The 23,065-nt window shown below is 43.1% G+C and overlaps 1 protein-coding gene across 6 annotated transcripts in view; it reads right to left on the reverse strand.

The window, feature by feature from the left end:
* The window catches only part of FNIP1 (folliculin interacting protein 1), a 373,696-nt gene that overhangs the window by 50,090 nt on the left and 300,541 nt on the right, over window positions 1-23,065 (reverse strand). For all 6 annotated transcript variants that reach the window (XM_086931544.1, XM_086931546.1, XM_086931543.1 and 3 more), the window contains one exon: window positions 7,326-8,742. In XM_086931544.1, coding sequence (XP_086787670.1) covers window positions 7,326-8,742 — 1,417 coding nt within the window. The remainder of the gene's footprint in view (window positions 1-7,325; window positions 8,743-23,065) is intronic.

The following is a 23,065-nucleotide window of genomic DNA, read 5'->3' on the forward strand; positions in this document are numbered from 1 at the left end:
GCAGAAATGAGAGGCAGTTAGAGCGAGGACCCAGCATCCAACACTGGCCGAGCAGAACCAAAAACAAGGTTGGCCATCCACAGCGGGTTAGGCATGCAGCATGACCGCAAGACAGGCTTTGACGTAAACCCCTGCTGTTCACAGCTGCAGGCAATGCACAGTAGCGATTGGGAATAAAGCATGCCATAAAATAACCCTAGAAAATCCTCAAAAACATCCAGCTAACAAGCATTTGCAATGCAATAGGTCTCGCTCGCATTTATGAGAGTTTGAGCTATTGGCATTCTAAATGACCATGCCTTATTTGTGTTGTTTTCAAAACAGATATGGCCAATGAACAGTCACAGTTCACAGTGGACTATGACAAAAGCCAATAAAAAATATTGGCAGAGAGTGGGAGGAGCTTCAGGTCACTACCTTAATACATCATGCCTCGAAGGCTCGACCTAAAAAAACAACAAGTTACTAGATCCGTTTTTAATCTTTTGATTTTTCTAACCTCAGAGTCCCTAGTCAACTAGTCCATATTTTTGCAGCTACTATTGGGAAAGCTCTGCCTCTTGTGAGCATACCATCTTATTAGGGTGCAGTAAGGCACTTCACTAGAAAGTGATCTTATTATGAAGGCATTTAAATGCTCGACTCAAAGTTTGAAGAGAGTACTCTGCCTCCCAGCGAGCTAGTTTAGGGCAAGTCAGCCTGGCTGCAGCATTTTGTACCACTTGCAGTCTGGAAATTGCCTTAATTGGTAAACCAGTGTATACTGCTTTGCAGTAATCCAGTTGTTTTACTACTGCACCTATGATGGATGGATGTATGATGTTACAACGCGTACTTTTAGCACGCATACCATTACAACAGATTTTTTACAACGCATGTCATTTTACAACGGATACCATTACAACGTAAGTATAGGTAAGTATATGATAATAATATATATTTTTAAAATATGTTGTAAATATTTATTAATGTATTATTTAATTTAATTATTTGTTATATATTATTTTAATAAAATTATTAAATTAATTTTATTTTTTTAATTTGTAAAAATAGGTTAAAAATACCCCTCTACCCCAAAACCCAAACCCAGCCCTAAAACCTCAAAATACCCCTGTACCCCAAAACCCAAACCCTAAAACCTAAAAATACCGCTGTACCCCCAAACCCAACCCTAAAACCTAAAAATACCCCTGTACCCCAAAACCCAAACCCAGCCCTAAAACCTAAAAATACCCCTGTACCCCAAAACCCAAACCCAGCCCTAAAACCTAAAAATACCCCTGTACCCCAAAACCCAAACCCAGCCCTAAAACCTAAAAATACCCCTGTACCCCAAAACCCAAACCTAAAACCTAAAAATACCCCTGTACCCCAAAACCCAAACCCAGCCCTAAAACCTAAAAATACCCCTGTGCCCCAAAACCCAAACCCAACCATAAAACCTAAAAATACCCCTGTACCCCAAAACCCAAACCTAAAACCTAAAAATACCCCTGTACCCCAAAACCCAAACTCAACCCTAAAACCTAAAAATACCCCTGTACCCCAAAACTCAAACCCAACCCTAAAAATACCCCTGTACCCCAAAACCCAAACCCAGCCCTAAAACCTAAAAATACCCCTGTACCCCAAAACCCAAACCCAACCCTAAAATCTAAAAATACCCCTGTACCCCAAAACCCAAACCCAGCCCTAAAACCTAAAAATACCCCTGTACCCCAAAACCCAAACCCAACCCTAAAACCTAAAAATACCCCTGTACCCCAAAACCCAAACCCAACCCTAAAACCTAAAAATACCCTTGTACCCCAAAACCCAAACCCAGCCCTAAAACCTAAAAATACCCCTGTACCCCAAAACCCAAACCCAACCCTAAAACCTAAAAATACCCCTGTACCCCAAAACCCAAACCCAGCCCTAAAACCTAAAAATACCCCTGTACCCCAAAACCCAATGTTTATAAAAAAAGATAAACTTACCTATAATTATACTTACGATGTAATGGTATGCGTTGTAATAGTATGTGCGTTGTAGTGTAATGCGATGTAAAGGTATCCGTTGTAAAATGACCTGCGTTGTAATAGTATCCGTTGTAATGGTATGCGTTGTAAAAAATCCGTGGTAACAGTTGCATACCATGATGGATTAGCCCTCTGGGTTTTGATGACTCTACGAGGCAGGACTAACATATCTTTTTGTGTGGGAAATACCAGTTTTAAACTATGTTTGGATGAGATGAACCCAGGTTATAGCAAAGTCAAGTTCAGTCCCTAAATGTATAGCTCTGGATGAGGGTTGAAAGTGTCTGCCCCAGCAAGACTAAAGGGGTTAAAGTTCAAACAAAAGGGTCTTTAATTTTGACTGGAGAAGATAGTTTCGATTTTGCACTGTCTTCCTGAATGGTTGATAACTGTATTGCATAGGTATTCATAAGTGACTGGCTCAGGTGTTACTGTATTGTATACATATGTGTAATCACCATACAATAGTACCCCCTTTTCAGATCGAGCCTGTAACAGCGCGCATGCGCTGTTCTGGCGAAGACTTCATGTAGGGGCTTTCAAAACTAACCTAAGAATCGCACACGTTCGTGCGTGTGCTTTTTGTTTTGGCCCACACTATTGGCCTTTGCGCGCTTCTTTTTAACAAAGACAGCAAGCAATTGGCCAAAGGCGGGCGCATTGCTCCGCCCATGACCTATTGGTGTCGGTGGTTTCAATTATCGTGCCCAGATACGTGCGTGTTAATTGAAACCAGATGTCTCGCTGTGGCATGCGCGCTTGCAACACTCGTGTGCTTGTTCTTTCTCTTTGTGAAACTTGCAAAGTGTTCTCAGTTATACCCCATGGGAAGGTTTTTTTATGTTACAAGATAATTTCAAGGCACAGTGAGATCATTTTCCACTCTAATCGAAACCAGCTAAGTCCGAAACTGTGAAGATTTTTTGTCTGTGCAAAACTGCCTTAAGCAGAGCTTTTCCATGCACAGAAGAGCGCGAAGTGTCCTCTGCAAAGTATAAGTAAGGCAAAACCATTTTATTGGTGATACATTCATAATTTTGACACAGATGAGCCAAAGAGAAGACGTTTGCAAACCTAGGAGATTTGTCAAGTTTTTATCATAGAAATAAATAATACACAAAAACCACACGCCCCGATTCCCACTACATACGCACAGGCCTGGCGCACAGAGAGGTTATGGACAGCACAATGCTCGCTTTCTGGAGGCGTGCGCCCTCATCCTTGGTGCTACAGTGCTACGGGAGGGAGTGGGGGGGTTATCTAATCCTTCAGAGCACAGTGGGGCTGTTCACAGTTATGGCCGAACCTCTTTCCTCCTTACTATTAAAGACAAGTGATCTTGTTCTACAGTTTACAGTGAACAGTAGGTAATACTAAGACACATGCCAGCACCCACATTCAAAGGGCGCCAGTCCAGGTGGGCGCTCTTTGCTCTCCCCAATATCAGATGCTGATCGCTTACACTATGAGAACGGGGACAGACAGCCCCAGAAGCCGGGAACCCCGCAAGTTTTGCAACCCTATAGCAAGCATTTGCGCCTTCCATGCCGAGCTACGAGTGACAAGGAAAGCCCCTTCCACGCGACTCAAAAGAGTTCAAGGATATCTGATGAGATTGGTAATGACAAATACATGTCCAGGACACTTCTGCGCACTGCGGCTTAAGGTACAGGTCACACATAGCACCCTTGTATAGTTCAGTGGGTTGAGCGCCGCTGCAGAAATATGCACGTTATTTGCTGGTTAGAGATCCAAATCTCCGCAGGGCTGAGTAATGCGTTAATCCTTTTGAGGATGAAATAATGTTATTAGAGAACCCAGAGTAAATGCAGTTTGGATTGTGTACTACACAAACGGACAATATTACCAAAACCATAACTTCAGACCAAACGGAGACAAATATTCATTCAAGAGCCTCAGAGTTCCATACAAGTATGAAAACCCACCAGGCCCTTTTTGTGCGGTGAAGCCCGCCATTCCAGGCTCTCAGGTCTTATTTTCGATAGACCGATCGGTCATTTCTTAGGGCCTGGTGCAGCTGGCACAACAAAGGATTTATTTCCAGCACCCTGGGAGTGGATCATGACACCATCCGTCCCACGCGGGACTGGAGTCTGCAACAAGCTATGTGCTAAATAAACTACCCGCCCGGGCGCAGCAGGTATGGGCTGTTTTATGTGACTGAGTTAAGCGGAAGACGGAACAAGGCCGGACCTGCAGGAACACCCGCCACTGTGAGGCACACACTTCCATTTACTTACTACAGGGGTTTCTATCATGAGGACAACGCCCGGAGACAGATTAAGAGCAGGTCCCTGACAGCATGGTCCTATAACACAGTATCCCTCAGGACAATACCCACACTGTACATCCCTCAATGCAGCAATGTGGGTAACGCATGGACACACACCTTTTGTTCAAGGACTATCATTAGAGCTCATCTAGGGAAGGCTCATGACCTAACACTTGACGTGACACTGATGAGATTACGTATAATACTAGCTTTTAACACTAAGAGCCAACTGTGAATGCCGATTTATTGATTTGTGTAAATATTTCTATTTAACTACATTGTGATTTTAAGCCAGGTTATTTATTGGTATCAATATTGAAATCATAAGCATTGCATTTGGTGTGCGAGTTGTGGTTTGCATGACTGCTGTGTGAGTTATGGATTGTGGTCCTCATACAACAAATCTGACCACAGTAGTCTAAAAGGTTTCTTGATTTTGAGGAGACAGAGCTTTGAATTGGATAGCCAATCCTTACATGTCTATTCAGAGCCATCAGAAAATTCTAAATCTGTTTTAAGATCATGTATTTGAATGGAAACGATGGAAAGACATACACCAGATTGAATGACTTGGGAATCAGCATGACTTCAGCAACAACACCCATTTTTGGAAACCCAAAACAGTAAAACAGTAGGCACTCTGTGTTCAGGAGAGTTATAAAGAAAGCTAACCAAGAACACATCCATGCCTAGAAAGATGTTGAAACCATATCTGGATTAAGGCCACAATCCTACTTAAGTGTAAGATGGCGCCCGACTACAATCACTTCAATATTACTTTGGAAAATTAGGCGCATGGATGTAGATGCTGATCAGAATTTCCCTAAGTCAAAACAGCTTTTTTCTGAGCAATTTCAATAAGCCCACTACTTTGCACTGGTTCACGTAGAGCCATGGTGATGACAGTAAACGTCGGAACCAAAACGGTCAAGAAAAACATTACTAGGCTATTTTATTGCTCTGCGCTGCAAAAGACTGATGGGAGATACCTCTCATTTCCCACCAATAGGTGTTCATATTCACATGCAATATTCACATGCAATCCACATCCTGACAGAGAAGCATCTTTTCAATAACAACTTGAGAATCCGTGAACATGAATGACCTCTTGCAGCTTTTGACCTGCACTCGATACAAAGCCAGATCACCTTCGAATCTGTCAGTTAAACTGGGCAATGGGGCCAGTGGAGATCTCACTCCACAGAACTCATTTATAGCCTTGTCTGACATATCCACAGAATTTAGAACACCATAAGTGTACCAATCTATCACCTGAACCAACTTATCTGGCACAAAGATAGGACTCATATCTCAAAATGTGTTCCTCTGACGTCAACCATGTTATCATTAGTGTGTCCATCACTGTCCCAAAACACTGATTTTCCTAGCCTGGCAAAAAGCTTTGACTTTGAGATGTGAAGGGAAAACACCTGCTCATGCAGTAGTGCCTTTGCTTTCTCTCATGTGCTAGCAACAAACAGAATGAGCAACTACAATAGATTCAGTATGGATTATATAAGCTGCAAATTGAGTCACATAAGGAAGGGTCAGCCAGCAATGTGCAGACAGAAGATCATGTTGCTGCTTTTTAAATCCGACTCACAAATAACCAAAAATGACTCTAGGAAATAACGCAGGCAATCGCTTGCAAATCCTACAAAAGAGGGCATCAAATAACAAAAGTCACTCTGAAATTAAGGCTGCAAAAATATTTCAAAAGCATGCAACGAGCTGGTTTTCAGCATATATTTCGAGTGGTGCATGATCTTCGGATCGAATATATTGTAATCAAAAATGGAAATCTGTTCAATTATATCACGAAGTTGACTTATTCATGATACAATGAATAATGACAGCCCATCGCTTACTTTCGGATATCATGAAATCATCTTCTAAACCAACAGTTAATATGAGAATTTTAGGTATGATGACTAACACAAGTAGAAAAATTACTTTTAGGCTGAGAGGTCAAGAGGATCGATTCAATGTCATATAGAAACTTTTTTTTTTAAGAGAAATATACATTTTGTTTATATATTGGTTAATATGTCTCACTCTTCTAACTCCTAATAATCCCCTCTTCCAGGGTGTTTCCTGAGAGACTACTTTTTCACCTATTTCACAAGTACCGTCTAAGATAATAGGCTGTTGTTATGATTACTCAATGTATTGAAAGCACTGGTAATTATTTGACAGCAAGGATTTAGCTGTTAATCCCTGATCTTTATGAAGATAGGACTTAGTCAAGTAGTTAAGATACAGCCATAAGTAGGTTTTACAATTATACTAAAAGGAGCATGTTGCACTTATGTTTTAGTCTTCAAATTCATAGGTCTGAGGTAACAGAAAACATGGTTATATCAACCAAACTGCTATGCTAAATATATATGAATTAATCGCCCTATGATACTGATTAACATGCTTCTCTTTGCTTTTGAATAAATACATGCCATGGAAAACTCTGACGTGTGTTTGTTATCCATGGTTGAACTTTTAGAAATTTAGAATAGACACCCACCACATTACTGCAGTATGATGGAATCTGTCACAGCTGTGCCTCAAGGCAGTGGGGCTACTTGACCCCATTATTATAGATGCTTCGTATCAAACACATCAAAAGAATATTTCTGTTGTGGGCGAAACCATAAATGATGTATGAGCGAGCACTTCTTCTTAAACAAGTTTTGCTTAACAAAATGATAATCTAACTCTGATTTATGGTTAAGTCAGAATTATTCATAACAATATGGATAATCAACAGTGTAGTAAAGTTCGGATTACTTTTTCTAAATTACATATAACAAGCTATAAACAATGGCTCATACAAACAAACAATTTTGTATCAGGAAAACATGCGTGCACATCTTAAAGTAATTCATCTGTATTTTGTGCAGCACTGATGACCAGAATTGTATGTTTCATCACAACAAAAGTGTTGAGGCAAGCGTACTTTGCTACCTATCCACATGCATCTATTCGTAGAGGTGACATTGTGAGAATGTAGAACTTACCCTGGAAAAGGAATTTCATCCTCCTCTGTCCAGTCTTCATGTCCACCACCATAAAAGCTACTGCTTGATCTCTGCCCCTCATGACCTGCATCTTCGCTTTCACTGTCTCCGAGGGCGCTGTCTGAGCTTTCATTCCTTGGAATATCCCACTCAGGATTGGCAGCAATATCTTTCCCAAAACCCTCCTTATCCCCATAGGGGACATGAATAGATTTCTCCAATTTTTGGTCCCATTCAGCAAAACAGTTTTTGCATAAGTCTTGATTAATTCGGGAGCACTTAAAAGTACAAAAATCACTAGGTGCTTTACATACCTTTGTACACAATCTTTTAGGAAATTGCACCCTACAATTGTGACCCAAAATTACTTTCTTGTTTTGTGGTGAAATATCATCAATAGTCCTGGTTTCTATTGAACCATCATCAGGAAAATACTCATCAAATAAACTGGTGTCAGTTTTGAAAGGGTTCCAATCCGGACATGTGATGGCAACTTTTGGGAACACCCGCGACGTTCCACAAGATTGGGTTTGGTCCTTCTCAGATGCCATTTCTTTCCTCGGCTTGCTATGATGTTTATTGATTTGCTCTGCCACGGCTTGACTTCTGGTCTCAGTATCAGAGTCTGGTGACATAGAGTCTCCAATGAGGAACATCACCTTGGACTGAACCTGGGAAGATGTACATGGCACTGCTGCAGACAAAGCCTTATCTGGAGGCTTCTTCTCAACAGCAATCCCAGGTGATGTCATAGCTTCGAGTATTGGCCCAGTGTCTGGCGACAATCTGTTTTCTTCCATTACTGGTTTCACCTTCAAATCTGTCTCTGCTAAGATGCATTTGTCTGCCAGAGCTGATGCACTAATAATTGGAGCTGAGCCTGTACTTATCATACGCTCCACCTTAGGCTCCAAACAGGGGCTTGAAGTATCTTTATGTAGCCTGATTGGAGTATTATCCTTCCGACCAGAAGAAGGCACAACTTCCTGGGATTCCTTTAAAGGAGTGTTCAACTGTTCATTTGGTGTAGTGGGCATAGCTTTCGTCTCTTCTTTGGAACCACCTCCTTTATCCTGTTTAGCATACAGGGGACAATGGCAACAAACACAGTGACTGTCCATTGTACTTGATTCTTCTACATTTCTCGAAAAGGAACAGCCCTTGTTTTTATGCATAGTGATAAAAACATATTCGGATTCCTCTACTTCACCTTTCTGGAGAGTAGTGGTGATGACAGTCCCTGGTATAACAATGGCTTCATCTTCACCATTCTCCAGCAAGTGGGTCTCTTGCAGCTCAGAGCATCTGATGAAATATGTGAGAAAATATAGAAGTCGCTGGACAAGTTCCTGTCTTTTGCCAATGACAACTGTTCTTGCAAGTCTGACAGGAGATCCAATAGCGCCATACAAGTCTCCTGTGAATAATAAAACACATTAGTTACATCTTTATCTTTGTTATTCGGCCTAATTTCATATTAGATATCAGTCTTAGAAAAAATAAAACTGCAAACTAGTCGGTACTCATAAAACCACGTGCCAGAAGCTGTGCATTAAACACATTTTCTAACCTGACTTTGGTCAAAATGTGATGATAAAATGCTACGGTAGCCTTCTAGCACTTAAACATGAAGAACTGTTCAAAGGAAAAATTATGATATAAGAATACGCAATGGTTTCTCATGGCATTAGTCAACTTTGTATAAGCAAACAGGTGAAAAAATACCGCATTTTATATTTAAATACAAAAATATTCTAAAAAGTCAATACCAAATAATAACACTCTCTACCATGCCAATTGGTCTGGCTTAATACTTAACCCTTTCGGTGCTGATAACGGCTTCCAGTCGTCATGAGTCACGGTGGGCGTGTGCTGATGACAGCTGGGAGCCGTCATGACCACGCCCGCGATTGGAATGTCCAGCACCGGCGCGGAATTCCAGCCGCAGCCAAGGTGTTAAAGTGCCTTCAATGTCATTGATGGGAGTAAACTACAAATCTGGAGAGGAATAAAAAACGCTTGCAAAGCAATGTACAATCCTACTCAACGGAGCCTAACAAGAATCATCAGTGTCCCACAAGGGTTCGTCAAAGTGGGTGGCCAACGTCAAAACCCTTGTCTACTACAGTTATCTGTGGGCTTCTATGCAACAAAATGCATATGTGCCGGCTCTAAAATAGAGTAATACCAAACCACATCTAAATGCACACTATGCCACCTCAGTTTGGATCCAGCCATATGTAAATCGGTCTTGACCCTGCACCAATGGAAATAGCACAGCTCGGACTGCCAAGCCCTCCCTGAACCGGAACACAAGCAACCCAAGACCAATTTTGCCCTTATAAGGGCTCAAAAGTCGTGTACACCTGTTCCTGGCCTGGCAGATCAGGCAGGACTGTTCCCTTAGGAGTACAGTCAAGACTGTGCTTTAGGAAAAGAGCTGGCAATTGTCTGTGCCTTATGCCAAGGTGGTAGATTCTTACGTGTCTTTTCGAATACAATTTCTTTGAAAAATAATTGCTTGAGGACATGAAACCTTAAATACGGATGGAGTGATCAGGGAAGAAATATCTACCCCTTTTTAGACACCCTGGGGTGGGTTCACTTTGCCTACAGTAATGTTCACTATTTGCAGACCTTGTATTCCGATTCATGTGGCCAATCTCAAACTCTCACACTGCGCTGGGGTTAGCTTTTGAGAATCTTTGTATTATTCCACAGCACTCCAGAAGCCCCAGGATGACTGACATTTACATACCACAAGAAGAAACTGGTTACAACTATTTGCAGGCTTACAAGCCCCTCGATGGTAAATGTTAAATATGTTATGTTATTACTAAAGGCAAGTTGTCTCGCTAAGTACACCCATTATCCGTCGTGCATCGTTATATGTGGAGCACTAACGACAGTGCGCCATCACCGTGCTGAACCGTAGGTCAGCTAGATCGTGCAATTCCTTTTCTGCTCAAAAGGGGAGAGCACAGCAGATGTGAAGCAGAAATATTCTCTTGTGAAAACATATCTTTGGGCGACTTCTTTCAAGTGTAAAGAGTGCCACAAACACAACCTGCTGAATTACTTACTTCATAACATGCTCTTTGAGCTTGCGGCCTTGTCTATGCCGCCCACATTAGACACAAACTGGAAAATGTTTGATTCGGAGGAATTGCACCTGAACGTTAAATGCATGTTGAGCAGCCATATGAGGCAAACGTTTATATTAACCCATACACTACAACGTGCAAAACACAAGCTAAACAGGAGAGCTAGGTCATGACATGTAGATACAATGAAAACAGAAAAAAGGTTTTATTGTAGGTGTTAATGTGCTTGTGAAGCGAGCAGGAAGACGTTAAACTATAGCGGTCATTCTCCAAACGGGTACTAGGTGGCAGCATTGCACTGTGAATAATGATCTGCCACACCCTCTCCCTATTCAGAGCTAAGTAACACATTACAACAGACGAACTTATTTCCACTCATTTAATATGCTGCTCCCTGTGCCTAACTAATGCTCCCCACCCTCCATAATACATGTTTGTTAGACTTCTATTTTAACCCTTATAGTTTGCATAAATACAAGCATGTCCAAAATAATTCTGACCGATTCATGAAATACCCCTTTTGACTAAGAAACAAGCAAGTATAACAGAGGTTCGAAGTAAAAACATGTTATCATCTTTAAGATGTTGCATGCAATAGTTACACCTTTCATACAATAGTTAGAAACGTTTGCACAATGTTTCAGGAATTACTTTGGTTTAACAGATGAAGAAATTAAGCAAATCCTGGAAGCATTCGAAGCTATGCCTAATGCTGAATGCCTGTGAATTAAGAGTTCATGCTGGACAAATGTAAAGCAAATAGTTAACTTGCTTAAACAATGTCGACTTATAAATTTACGAGTATGTGTGCAAACATTACTTTCTACTGGCAGTTTGGCTAATAAAACTATTGCTTCATGGCTTTAAAAAGGCTACGGTAGATGGTTAAACTGTGGGAGAACTTACTTGCCCGGCCTCTCATCATAAACTCTGCATGCCACCAAAGAAAACATGCATTGTCGAAGCCACGCTGGCATTGGCTGCAAGCCTTCTATCTTAATCAATGCTTATTTTGCTTTGCTATGGTTTCTATGAAACTTTCCTGTCGGAACTGCCAGAACTTTTGCACTCAAAAAGCACACGTTGCCACAGTACTCCCAGTCACTGAATGGAACTACTTAAGTTCTTACCGGTAATCCTCATTACTCTTAGTCCTACTCGTCCTCAACCCTGTCACTACACGTGAGGTAGTATTCACTGACAGGAAACAGCCAGGGGCTATAATACAATAGCCAGAACGCAGCACTTCCTAACATACCAAGCACAAAAACCTGACACTGGGAGGGTGGGTGGGAAGGATGACTGGGTCGAGCACGAGTAGGACTAGGAGTAATGAGGATTACCAGTAAGTTATTAGGACACTACCTCCAAGTCCCTCATCCTCGACCCAGTCATTACACATGAGAAATACCAAAGCCCTCAAAGAGAAGGCATTTGGAACACTGGTAGAAAAACCAGCCATCACACAGGAGAGAAGCGCACCACAGTAAATTTGATGACATAATAAATCATTGAGGAGCATCAGGTTCCACAGCACGAAAACACCACACCCAAAATTCAACCGGTCACCCATAGTGCAATTCAACCTGTAATGCCTAATAAAGGTAGACTTAGAAGTCCAAGTCCCAGCACCTCAGATTTCATCCAAAGCCACCCCATTAAAGGCGGCCCAGTACGCCGAGGCGCCTGTAGTGGACCATACATGGACCACTGAAGTACACAGCAAACCAGAGCCCTGATAAGCCAAAAAAATTGCTGCCTTGATCCAAAACCCAGGGTCAGTCAAGAGGCAACCTTGCTGCGGCCTACCAGACTAAAAGTCACAATCAGAAACACAGCAGACCTGTCCACATACACAGACAAAGCACACTTCCCATCCAGAGTGTGCAACAAGTGTTCATCAGGAGAAGATGGTGCAGGGTAGAAAGAAGGCAACACCAACTCCTGAGTCATATCAAACTTAGAATACATTTTCGGAAGAAAACCAGAATCCAAACGTAACACCACAGCATCCTCCATGAACCTCAAAAAAAGGGGAGAACAACGCAAAACAGAAAGTTACCCCAACTCCCTGGCCAACGAAATGGCCACCAGGAAAGCCGCTTTAAAAGACAAGAATTGTACATCTAAAAACAACAAAGGCTCAAAAGGAGAGGACTGAATAGCATGTAAGACTAGAGAAGGATCCCAGGCAGGCACCCAAGAACAGGAAGCAGAGGAGGAGAGAGAAAACATGAACAACCTGGACACCAACAGGTCGTCCACAGAGGTCAAAGAAGGATCCCTGAAAGCCTGGACAACCGTCCACTGACTCTTCAAAATGGAGAAATCAAAACCCTTACTGAAACAGTGAGAAAAGAACTGCAGAATGTCAGTCAGAACAAGAAGTAGAGGACAGATCATGAAGAGACCACCAAATGTCGAAAGCAGACCAATGCTTAGAATAAGAAGACAAAGTTCACAATCTACGAGAACATTGAACCACAGATATAATGTGGTCTGACAAACTCCGCCCAACTAGTGACTGCTGTTCAACCTAAAGACCGCTAAGGTGAGAGGGGACCAGCAGGTGAGGAGTGGAAGACCTCAGAGGAGACGGACTCAGCTGCAAGATCCAAGGGGAACCCACTGCCAAACAACAACAGCGGGAACCAACACCTTCAGGGCCAGTGTGGCAACACAGCCACTACACGCGCCCCCAGTCTCTGGACCTTCAACAGGAACACAAGAATGAGAGGAAAGGGAGGGAAGAAATAGAGCAACCATTGAGGCCACGTGAGGGACAAAGCCTCCACACCCCACACACCCCCTCATTGGAACTCAAGAACAAAAGTGGTGGGGGGAGCATTGGTCCTTGAAGCAAACAAGTCCATCTTGGGATTCACGAATTTCCGGCAAACCAAGTGAACACCCTGGGAGACAGACAACATCAGACAGGAAGGAAGCCTGCATCTCAGGGCACTTTCCACCACATTGTCCGTGCCCCTGATGTGTTGAGTCGAAATGGCCTGGAGATGCTGTTCTGGGCAACCTGCTATAGCACAGGCCACACAATGCACACAATGACTGCGAGTACTGCCCTGATGATTCACATAAGTCACAGTACTGTCGGACCGCACCAATACATTACAACCCAACAGATGCCCCACGAAGTACTGAAGTGCCCGATCCACAGCCAACAGTTTCTTCCAGTTGGAGGAGCGCCTACTCTCAGACGCCTGCCAACGAGGCTGAACGGTCCTCTGACACAATCTCGCACCTCAACCCAGTGCACTGGCATCCGGCATCAGAACCGCCAGCGGTGTGAGATGCAACCACATGCCCCTGGAGAGACTGGAAGAGTCCAGCCACCACTGAAGACTGCGGAACACATCTGAAGACATCAGGATCTCCAAGGACAAATCAAGAAGAGGGAAACTAACAAAGCGGCAAAGATGCCACAGCAAGGGTCAAAGATGCAAACTCGACCACGGTACCTTGAATACAGAGGCCATGTGCCCCTGTACCACCATACAATGAAGTAGCGGACAAAGACAACAGAGCCCCCAACAAAGTCTGTAGATGCAAGATCTGGGAGTGAATCAGAAACCCCTTGCCCAGAGCAGAGTAGAATCCGCCTCTATAAAAGACGTTCTAGTGGCAGGCTAAAGATTGCGTTTCGAAAAAATTCAGGAGGAAGCTGTGGCTCTCTCGCATACTTATGGTCAAAGCCAGATGTGGAGTCATCACTAGAGTAGAGGGGACCAGCAGCTGCCAGTCTTCCAGGTATAGAAGCACAAAGCGACCCTAGAGGTGAAGGTGAGTCACCACCTCGGTAAAGACCTTGGGTGAGAAACGCAGGCAAAAAGGGAAGACACAAAACTGCCAACGACCCTGCAGGGAGAAACTCAGAAACCTCTGGAACACCAACGCCACAGGCACATGTAAATAGGTATCCTGAAGATCCAAGGTAGTCATCACACTGCCGTTCTGAATCAAAAGGATCACTCGCTGCAGGGTTTCCATTTTGAAGGGTTCTTCCGGACAAACCTGCTCAGAGGTCTGAGGTTGATCACAATTTGAAAACCCCCTGTAACCTCGGGGACCAGAAAGATGATCAAGGAAGTGCCCTGACCCCATTCCGACCTCGGAACAGGGACAATTGCATTCTTCAGAAATAACAGCTGACATCCCTCCAACAGAGCCCTCAGACTGGGAACATCGCTCAGAATCTGAGCCCACACAGTGCCAGAAGTGGGGGAGGGGTGGGAGAATGAAGGAGGGGGTGAGGAGTGGCAGGACGGATGACAGAAACTCAATCTGGTAACCCCTTTCTATGACAATCAGCACCCAATTGTCCATCTGAGTCACCATGCCGTCATCAAATGGCGCAGTCTCCCACCAACCTCTGGCAGCATGCCAGCAGGATCTTGGGAGGTGTCATACTCTGGAACGCTGACCCCAAGGTCCAGAATATGGATTAAGCTTCCTCTGAAATTTTCCCTGGACACCCTTGCCCTGGGCCTTCTGGCTCCTTAAGTTTTTCCTCTACTGGCGAGAAGGTTGTTTCCGAGGAAAATAAAGCCTTCTTATGCCACTGCTGCTTCCGAAAATAAATGGAATGCTTCTACCCCTTGAAAACTCAATGCAACTTCTCCTCAAGGTCTTTTCCAAAAAGCGGAGGACCAGTAAATGGCAACCTCAAAGCCATGGAATGCTGAGCATCATCCATGTTCTACCGTTCAGAAACAAATTTCTTCTGGCAGCAATGGAAGCCCCACAGGATAAAGCGGAAGCTCCAACAGAGTCAAAAGCAGCGTCAGAAAGAAACTCAGCCTAACGTTCCATGGACTCCAATAAGCCAGGACACTGCCCACCGTCATGCATTGTAGGGAACAAAGATTTGAAGTCAGGTAATAAAGAATGCGCCACATACACCAAAGAATGAATGGCAAGATGGAACCTCACATAAGTCTTCTTCAAAGAGGAGTCAATCTTCTTATCTGCACCATCCTTTAAGACATTAACCTCAGCCATGCAAGGACGCGCCACCAGTCTGGCCACAATAGAGTCCAAATGAACCGGCTCCGGAATTGTATCCTCCAGGTCTCTCAAGGGGTATAGTTTAGACATGAAGCAAGGCATCAGGATGTGTTCAGGATCCTTCCATTCCTTTAAAACATCGTCCATCACAAATGGGTAGGGCTTTGGTAGGCTGCTTCCAAAACCATGGCAAAACCATGTCTTTGGACATGCTGGCGACCTCCTCATCTGGGAAACACATATCGTCTCTCACATGGGAAAGAATGTTTGGCAACATATCCTTAGAGATATAGTTCCCTTCAATGTTTAATGACCACAGCGCCCAAGGAGGATTCAACAGAAGAATCTGAACGGGAAATGTCAGAATAGACGTTGTGCCCCTCTCCAGAGCAAACACCAGTCGACTTCTTATTCTGCTTCATAGCAGCCGTCTCCAAAATCAATTCCGCAGCCGGCCATCATCACTCCCTTTACTTTTCTGCAAGGGAGGGTCTGAATTCGGACCACCCATCGGAAGAGGAGGACGAAGAAAGGGGAGAACAATACCTGCGTTCAACAGTATGCTTTCCCATACTGACCCACCGATAGAATGACAGGACTCCATCAGAGGAGTGAATCCATAAATACATCACCCCAGAAACAGACAGAACCGCAGCCAACCAGCACCAGCGCATGTACTGACAAGTCAGTCACATAACCTACTGGCAAAGGCTGCCTGGGATGTATGGAATGCAGGGGAGGAGCAACCCACGTCATGCTCCTGCCCAAGGACACCTGCTGGCACACTGCGTTGTCCCAGCAGGCCTCTGTAGACACTGCAAGCAGACCGACACCTTCAGCCATGCCACACACTGTGGCGGTCGATGCAGGCACTGCCAACCTGCAACACAGCCTATCCATGCATACAACAGGAACGCCAGGAGGCAATTTCCAAAATTCAGCCTGAGATCAGACATCATGGAAAAAAAACATGCGGCCGCAGCAAAAAGCACACATGCGCACCACTGCGGAGATACAAAGAAATGTTGACCAAGAGAGCCCAACAAAGCAGGGCTCCTGGTAGCACGCTATAAACACGGAGTCCAGGGGGGCCCACAATGTCTCCCGACATCAAGCCGTTCCCTCAATGGTCCCCAGGCACCCTCAGAGCCCAGCAGAAGGAGAGGCCACGTGGCAACACAGTGGAGGTAAATGCCTGGCAGTCACCTCAGCGTCCCCTGACCCATTCACAAACGGGAAATAAAACAGGAAGTGCTGTGTTCGGGCTATAGTTAGCAAACATTTCCTGTTTTGTTTTGTGTCAGAGAAAACTATCTCACGTGTAATGACTGGGTCGAGGACGAGGGATGTAGAGGTAATACCATCAGGCACAGGAAATTAGTCAATGGCTGAAGTGGGCTGATCGCTTGCAGTTTGTCGTGAATGACAAAACCAATAGATAATTAAAAGAGCTGGGGGAAAGCCTTATAACCAAGTATATTATATGTAAAATCAAAAGGTGTTCGCTAACGACACCCGAGAAAGGATAAACAAAAAAAGAAAACAGGTTGAATGCTATTAAGGCAGGAAGTATAAGGCGATGGAGGAAAGACAGGAGGTGGAATCAAGACTAGACAGCCTTTGTATTAAACTTTCCAGGCAATTATAAGTACTGGTGTTCTAAGAACACCTCTTGGGGGGGTGGGGGGGGGGGGGCTACACTTTAAAAAAAGTTTTTTACAAGGATTGTGGAGCACTGAAGCTGAGGCTTCAATGAGGCTTCCTCTTGTAGAATCATCTTCATTTTCTTTCTTTGCTTCAATGTTTCTGATCTCTTGCCCCATTTAACCCTTCCTCCTTGCCTATTTGCAATGGTTTGCTTTTAAACATTTTTTAAACTGTTCCTGGATAATTACTCAATACTAACAGTATTCAACATTGCTTGAAATAAAATCTATGCAGCTAAAATGCTTTACAACAGAGCTATAACCCTCCATTCAAATTCAGCACACTCTGACGGATACCACAGTATCCTTGTGAGACGCAGGGAGCTGGGTTTAAACTTAAATACTTTAGAAAGTGCTCTTAAACACACAATTTCCAGTGCAGAGAATATTACACGACTCACAGTGCACAGAAAATAAATGTGCGTGTTAATTGGAGATATGGCAGAAAAGTCCAAGGTGACTGGAGTTCTAATTATAACTTTTAAAAGACTAATGGTTATGGCATATGATGGCAGCATACTTTATTTTCTACAGTGTCAATCCGATAAAACCCACTTAATTTCTGTGTAATACACTTGACGTTCCTCTATTTACGTTATTTTTGGTTTTCGTTCAAAGCCTGTGTATGTCTTGGGTGTGTATTATTTTATTATCATAGGGGAATGTTAACATACATTTAGCCATTATATCCCTCAATGCTTTCTTTCATGCATGTTGCCTCGCTATGAAATGCAGCCATTTTCCTGTGCTGGGCTTTAAAGGGAGAAGTTAAGCCATTAACAGACCATCATTCTGATGGCCAGCATCTACCAAGGAGTAGAAACAAAGGCGTGCAGAAGCGAAAGTTTTCATTACGTCTGGAATGACAGGGCTTGGGAACTGAAGTCTCCGATATGATTGATCTGTCCTAGAGCGCAGTCACCCTTTCACATGAGGCTTCAAGAAGGTGGCTTTCTTGGCTCTCTCATCACACCCGCCTCACAGTCTTTTCTGTCAATAGTACAGTAGGTACACTGTTTCAAGAGTAAGGAGGAAGCAGCTATTTCGGCCGCACGAAGTGGCGCGTGTGCAAAGAGCCAATAAAAGTGTGCATGTCTGCTGGGATACCTTTTTTGAGGCCAAAAATGTAAATTGTGTTCATTGTGCTCCACAGCTGATTTTGCGTTTATTTTGCGAATCGCGAAATAACAAAATGCTGGAGGGTTCGACAGTGTGGTAATTAAAGTAAAATATGGTGTTTTTGTCTTCACTTCCTAATCAAAGGTGCCACTGAGGCTCAGGCCCACAGTCTGTCTTACATAAGACAAGAGGACAAATACATACTGCATTTTAAGTAACGTAGCTACTCGTATATCTTATTTTTCGATATCTGTGTACCTTTCGCCGCAGACTTAAAACGAAAGCATAATTTTTGCCAACTATTTATACGTGGGCCTGATTCTATTGCAGCATTGCAGGATTCTTAAATGCAGGCTCTATTGATACCTTGTGTGGAATCTGTTCCTTTATTAACAAAATGCCATAAAGTTAATCAGTGTTCTTAAATCTGGCACCAGTACATGCCATAGTAAAAGTAGCATACGATGCGCAAGTGATAATGGCAGAGGGTTACAGTTGGACATTATCGGTTTGAATCTTCTACTGGACTGAATGTAGAGTATTGATTTATCTTCAAGAACAACATGGAATCCTCACAATTTTGCTAAGAACCCTTTTTCAATAAGTATCAACCATGGCAACCACAAATTCTATCCAGGATTCATTAAAAACCAGGGTTAGAAGCGAGGGGTTTCAGACAGGTAAAGTGGTGCTGAGCGTTTCGTCCAGCATGTCGCAGAGAAACATACAGGGGCCTGAAAACAGCATGTGTGTCTTAGAGTTCTCTGGATGTGGCACCGACCGAGAACAAGACTAGACCATAGGATAGGTTCAACTAAGGATATTTTCAAAAGACAAGGGAAACCCAAAAGGAATGCCACGTGGGTCCTTGGGCAGTAGTATATTTTACGGAACAGAGGACCCTAGTATTCAGAAATCAACTAAAGGATAGACATATACTAAATAGTATATATGACTACTGTCCAGCCGGACAGAGTTTTTTTTATTTTCAGATATAAGGTTAATTGTGTCAGTATAACATTTATACAAAAGTGGGCACAGCCTGTGACCCACAAAGGACAAGACAAGACATATGACAAACCAATTACGTAAAAGCGCACAAAGGCGGTCTGTGCTAATAATCCATTTTACAGACTGGAGTTAAACCATAGCAACCCATTGTTTAACGCAATATGTGAATTGAAATGAAACATATGGTGCAATAAGGTCGACGACGTTTCGATGCAATTACCAGATACATGCATCATCATCAGGACAAAAACTTTTGTGTCAAGTTTGTCTTGAGAGGTTTTACAAGTTCAATACCCCTTAACTTTGCATAATAGCATTCTGGGGGATTTATTTATCAGACTGTCCAAGCATGTGGAGAATTAATTGCAACGCCTTAACCATTGGGAGTTAAGGTAATGTAGCCATGCTCGCGTTCTTATTGGGAGTTTCACAGGGGGAGAAGAGGTATTACAATGCCCATGGATGTGAAGGAATAATCACAGCGCATCACCGTTTGTAATGTGAGTAATACTCGCGTTCTCAGCGGGTCAAAGATCCATAATAGGGTTATTTAAAAAAACGGAGTCGAGCTCGCGTTCTCGGCGGTTCTGCATTCCATGGTAGGATTGTAGTTTTGACATTGCCTGATAGCCGGACAGCTGGGTTCTGGCGGGGATCCGCCAGAACCCAGCTGTCCGGCTATCAGGCAATGTCAAAACTACAATCCTACCATGGAATGCAGAACCGCCGAGAACGCGAGCTCGACTCCGTTTTTTTAAATAACCCTATTATGGATCTTTGACCCGCTGAGAACGCGAGTATTACTCACATTACAAACGGTGATGCGCTGTGATTATTCCTTCACATCCATGGGCATTGTAATACCTCTTCTCCCCCTGTGAAACTCCCAATAAGAACGCGAGCATGGCTACATTACCTTAACTCCCAATGGTTAAGGCGTTGCAATTAATTCTCCACATGCTTGGACAGTCTGATAAATAAATCCCCCAGAATGCTATTATGCAAAGTTAAGGGGTATTGAACTTGTAAAACCTCTCAAGACAAACTTGACACAAAAGTTTTTGTCCTGATGATGATGCATGTATCTGGTAATTGCATCGAAACGTCGTCGACCTTATTGCACCATATGTTTCATTTCAATTCACATATTGCGTTAAACAATGGGTTGCTATGGTTTAACTCCAGTCTGTAAAATGGATTATTAGCACAGACCGCCTTTGTGCGCTTTTACGTAATTGGTTTGTCATATGTCTTGTCTTGTCCTTTGTGGGTCACAGGCTGTGCCCACTTTTGTATAAATGTTATACTGACACAATTAACCTTATATCTGAAAATAAAAAAAACTCTGTCCGGCTGGACAGTAGTCATATATACTATTTAGTATATGTCTATCCTTTAGTTGATTTCTGAATCCTAGGTTCAACTAAGGAGGCATGCCTCAGACACGTGATAAACATAAGTATCTAAGGTTGATTGGACAGAGGAGATTGTGTACTGTCTAATAAGGCACTCAACGCCTGAAATCCTGCCAGAAGACTATGGAAGGCCCACCATAACCAGGGGCATGTCTTGTGGACGCACTGCAGTGCAATGCTATATGACAGTGTATTTAGATGTCTTAGTGACAAATGGATGTGATGCAGGGGACTCAAGACCCTAGAATCGATTGAGCGGTGGATGTTGGCATGATTTGAATTAGCCCAATTCTGTTGGTTAGTACCTGTAACATGTAGTGTATTGTGGTAGGACAACGTTCTAAAGAGGCAGCTGAAAGGATTAGCATCATTGAAATGGAGTTAATTGAAGTGAGTTCCTGTCGCTTCAAGGGCATGCAGCATGATGGGTTAGAGTTCATTTGCCACTAAAATATTTTGGGGCTAGTGTCTCTTGGATGCAGTGCAGCATGTTTGTGACCCTGTAGTGCTCTTTGGTCAGTCTGTATCCCTAGGATGCAGCACACTAGGTTTGTGACCCTGAAGTGCTGTGTGGTTGGTTACGGCTCCTAGGCCGAAGTGCAGTGTGGCATTTTACTATCCAATGACAGGTGTGGAATATGGAGGAGGTAGGGTTACTGGCTCAAGGATATTGTGCAGTGGACTATGTCAGCATCCTAAATATGCACATACAGAACTAGAGAACCATATGTAGCACCATTAAAAAGGTGTCCAATGTACATGATGCACCACAAATAAAATAGTGAGAAGAAACATTCCTATGATTCAACATTCCATCTAACCCGGTCATCCATGTGCTCTACAAATAAACAATGTGCATCAGGTTTTAGAGAATGTATGGGTTGAGAATGGGAAGTACTTAAGCAGAATACATCAGTGTGTCCCTCAATCGGTCCTTTTAGCTTCCCAATGCCTAACCAACATGAGTAACTGTGATCCCTATGAGGGATGTAGGACTTACAGTGATAACTCCAATCGACTGAAAGAGCAATGCAGCACTACTGCCTTGTGTTGTTTGTTCTGCATTTCTCTCAGCTGAGAGGAGGGGTGTCGGCTTCCCTTGGCGCGGTGGTGGTGATCTGGGGAGTGTCAGGGAGCCAACGTTCTTTAATCTGCCAGTTTGCAGCCTAGGCGCAGTCCAACAAAGAAGCACCCTTAAGCAGTCCATTCTCTACAGAGAATTGACGCAAGCCAAGAAAATGGAAGTGTGGGTCATGATTTGAATGGGTGGTGGATGGCCTCTTCCACATTGGAAAGCTGGCACTCAGAACATTCACCCAAACCCAGCAGGACTCCTCTTTCACAGGTATGTAAGATGTTATAGTGCCCCAACAAATATTCATAAGAGAACGGTAAGGAAGGTTACAAGATCAAAACCACTGTGGTGACCGATGTCTTTTTTTCACCATCAGTAAAGGAGGCAAGAATGACTAAAGAGGCCCAGCTTAGCCCTCAAAAAGGTTACCTTTGTTCAACCTCTGGCATGGATCTTATTAAATTAGGAAAACTGTTTAGTGATGTGAAAATCACAAAGATAAATTATGCAAAAACAGTTAAGAAACAAAAGTAAATACCAAAAATATAACAGATGGAGGAGGATCTGGATAATCAACACTTCTACAGAAATTAGAGATCAATGGTTCACTCTAATCTCAAAGGATAGGCTTATTTGTAAGACGCAAGATCATTACCATTTAAAGTAGCATGCTTCATTATCAGGTTTGATCTTCATCCAAATAAAGATGGATCTAATTTTGGACAGACTTGAACAATCGAAAGTCTTAGCACAGAGCATTTTCCTTTGTGCTCGAGAAGAGCAAGGGCATTCACAGAAAATGAGAATATAAAATTACATATAAGTAAACTAATAACATTTGAATTAGGGTTGCCTATACCAAGGTTAAAGCAAAAATCACAGTAGGATGATGAGGATAATAAAGGGTCAGCTCCTCTACTGGTCCAGGATCTCGGATCCTGCATGTCATTATCCTCACCCTCATTTAAACAGGTATGTAAGGATTGTGTCATGTGGCGCTACCCCAAATATACAAGGATTGTATACACACACAAACGATCATATTTAATTTTAATGTGGTTAATTCAAACCAGAATTTTGCATCCCCTATAGTAAGGGAGGCTATGGCCCTTTGGAAGGGAGTGCTGCAGTAACCATCTATAGTCAAACACTTGTCATAAGGCATTACGAGATGATACCACCTAGGCGTCCCACCTTCTGAATAGTAGAAAAGTATCTTGCTTACTGTCAAATAAATAGTTATGTATTTCATATTTAAAGAGCCACCTTACAAAGATGTTACTAGTGA

This window comes from Lissotriton vulgaris, chromosome 7 (genome assembly GCF_964263255.1).
Source record: "Lissotriton vulgaris chromosome 7, aLisVul1.2, whole genome shotgun sequence".
Classification (NCBI taxonomy): Eukaryota; Metazoa; Chordata; class Amphibia; order Caudata; family Salamandridae; genus Lissotriton; species Lissotriton vulgaris.